The following is a 3,180-nucleotide window of genomic DNA, read 5'->3' as shown; positions in this document are numbered from 1 at the left end:
ATTTTTATATTCTAAAGTGGGTATATTTTTAGGTAGGACGGAGGATGTATTGGTGAAAGATTTTACTTTATAATCTTTGAAAATGATCCCATTCTATGCCCGATAAAACTTGGCACATGGAGTACCTCTGTTCTGGATTATTCCTCAAACAGTTTTTAAGATTTTCATTTTACATTTTCCATTTCCTCAGACCAATTGTTAAAAAGTGTTTTGATACATGCACACAATAACTTGAAAGGATTGTTTCAAAGAAATGGTATGAACTTAGGTAGTTCTCATAGACTGACCATTGTCCAACAAATTTGCAGAACCTAAACACAGAGAATAATAAACACCCCCTTTGCTAAAACATCATATCACTTTAATAAACTAAAGATGAAAGAAATGCAATAAAACAGATCACAGAAAGCCCTTGGTTTTGCAACATGCAATTGCCTCATCATACATTTCCTCAAGTCCATACTTATAGCTGAAGCCTGTTTCCAACAATTTCTTTGATGAAATGGTTGTGAAAGGAATTTCAGGATCACATAGAGACCTGCAAAGAAATCAGCTGCCACATATGAGTTTCGTTCCGAATCAAGAATACGGATTCTGCAAAACTTACTCTGGACTCAGCATTTGAAACTGCGGATACCTCCTTCCAAGAAACTCGCACAAATACTCGTACTTAACTTCAACGGACGAGCAAAGGTACCTCCCTTTAGCTCCGGGATGCTCAAAGAGGTGTATATGCGCTCTAGCTACGTCGTCTGTATGCACCATAGGTGTAATCTTATTATACTTGAACTGCTTCTCATTACCTGCAGAGGAAACACAATAGCCTTAGTGCGTGGTCTGTTTGAGAATATGTCTTATGTTTGGTTCGAATCTCACAACTTAATCCTAGATAGATAATCATATGATAATGAGTCATAGCAACTGAACGACACCTTAGTGAATATTATTATGTTTGGTTCATAAGACTGAATCTCACAACTTAATCCTATATAAATAATCCTATGATAATGAGTCATAGCAACTGAACGACACCTTATCCTACACATACACATTCTTCAACTAATTAAAACCAAAATCAATCATGTTATGAGTAGCATTTTTACCAAGAAACAGAGCAAGAGACGACCACACGGATCCAGGCAAGACAGGGCAGACGAAGGGGCCGTGAATCCAGCACGGGACCACAGTGACAAGCTCCATACCATGCTTCTCCGCGAACTCAAGAGCAGCTCTCTCAGTGGCCGTCTTTGAAACAGTGTAGGAAGCGAAACCCAACTCCAGCTTTGCTGCGAAATCCACATCGGTCCACACGTCCTCATCCAACACTTGCGGAAGCTTCTCCCTCGTGGCGACTGCCGACAGGCTGGACGTGTAGACTACTCGCTTCACCGTCTTTGAGTCAAGGCAAGCTCTTAGAATTCCTAAAGTTGCCTCAACGCATTTTTGGGTGATTGATTCAACGCTTTCTTGCCCTTGGAAGTTTATGGGGTGAGCAACGTGGAAAACTCCTACACATCCCTCAATTGCAGCTCTGAAACTATCTGGATTTTCGAAATCGGCGTTGATTATGTGGAGTCTCTCACGAGCATTAGGTAAGCTTGTAAGGAAGCTAAGGTCTCTCTTCTCGCCTGAAATTGATTCATAATTCTTGCAATATCAGAGGTCCAGTATATTAGTACTATCAGTTTGATATATGTGGACATTTCTAATTGTTTGATATCATATTTAAGCTTAACTCAAAGCCACAACGGCCCGCCTCAGTCTTGCCAAAATTATAACGTTAACCATATTTATATAATCCAACAATTTATCAAGTTAAGCCATTGTTATTTAATAGTGATAATTTCTTTTACTATCAAAAGAGTGAAAAAAATCTTATCTATGCTTATCTTGATATGAAGTCCGTATTTCTTATATTATTTTACCTATCTTCTCGTATCACACCTTTCTTATATCCGATCCAAGTTATATACTTACCAGAAAGTTGGGTCCTAACGGTAGCGTTGACGGAATAGCCATGTTGAAGAAGGCTCTTTATAAGCCAGGACGCCACAAAGCCTGTTCCGCCAGTCACACACACTATTCCCTTGCTCTCTTCCATTCCTCTCTATCTATCAATCTGTGTACATAATTAATTTGTGGACTGTATTTTATATACAAACAAAGTTGAAACCACTCTCTCGCACTCTGTTGGAGGGTGACGGGTGAACTGCTCTTTGTCTGTGATGTTTGTTTTTCTACAAAAGAGTGTGTTATCTTATCACGATGATAGGTATAAAAGATATTTTTAAAATTGACCTGAAAAAGATGACCCGTTTGTCAATGAATGAAAAATGAAAAAGTGACGACGAATGTACGGGAGATAGTGACGACGAATGAATGTACTGGAGAAAGGGACTAGAGAAGATGAAGTCTATTAGATATGCTTGAAGGCGAGTGGGGCGGTGGACGGTGGGGTAGAGGCGATTCTAGATTCCATTTTTTATTAATAGAATTGATTAATGATCATTTAAATGATTTATTAAATGTTAATAAATTCACAGTTAAAGGGATTAATGAAATATGTAATTAATTAAAACATAAATACTACTCCCTATATTTAAATTGCAACAGCACTAAAAGTAACCACCAAGACCATCTTTGATAGAATGCTTTTTTATTTTTCAATATTTATCAAAATTAATTAATAATATAATCACACCTATATTATAGGAAGGTGACCAATTACTAACTAGTTAATAATCTAAAATTAAGATTAATTTTTAACATTAGGAGATCTAGTAGTGGATATAATGTCTAAATTATATTTTAAATTTAAATACAATTAAAAGGTAATTAATGTCAATTCTCTCTTATTAAAATTATCTTAAAAATTTAAATTTATGTAATCTCTCAGTTTAAAATTATTTTTTCACAAAAAATATATCAAATTAATTAAAGGTAATTTTATAAGGATTCTAACAAGCTCTCAATTGCATATGTTCTGACGACGTTCGGATGATGAAATTTGATAATTTTTATTTCAGTTTTCGTATATGTTGATAAGCAAATTTTTTATCAACAAATACATCAAAAAATCTCAATATAATTCATATAAAATATCAATATAGTATATGTAAAATCTCAATATAATACATGTGAAATCTCAATAAAACTGTGTTGATATTTTCGTGTACTTGT

The 3,180-nt window shown here is 35.2% G+C and overlaps 1 protein-coding gene across 1 annotated transcript; it reads right to left on the bottom strand.

The window, feature by feature from the left end:
• Positions 1-243: 243 nt before the first annotated feature.
• Positions 244-2,203, bottom strand: LOC121782794 (vestitone reductase-like). Its single transcript, XM_042180741.1, has 4 exons — positions 1,978-2,203; positions 1,104-1,628; positions 608-803; positions 244-538 (listed from the first exon to the last, which is right to left on the bottom strand). Exons 1-4 carry the CDS (start codon positions 2,099-2,101, stop codon positions 400-402), a joined length of 984 nt encoding a protein of 327 aa, XP_042036675.1. The 5' UTR covers positions 2,102-2,203; the 3' UTR covers positions 244-399.
• Positions 2,204-3,180: the final 977 nt, after the last annotated feature.

The sequence above is a fragment of the Salvia splendens genome, chromosome 20 (assembly GCF_004379255.2).
Source record: "Salvia splendens isolate huo1 chromosome 20, SspV2, whole genome shotgun sequence".
Lineage (NCBI taxonomy): Eukaryota > Viridiplantae > Streptophyta > Magnoliopsida > Lamiales > Lamiaceae > Salvia > Salvia splendens.
The sequence above is the reverse complement of the archived record's forward strand: the minus strand, read 5'-3'. Positions and strand labels throughout refer to the sequence as shown.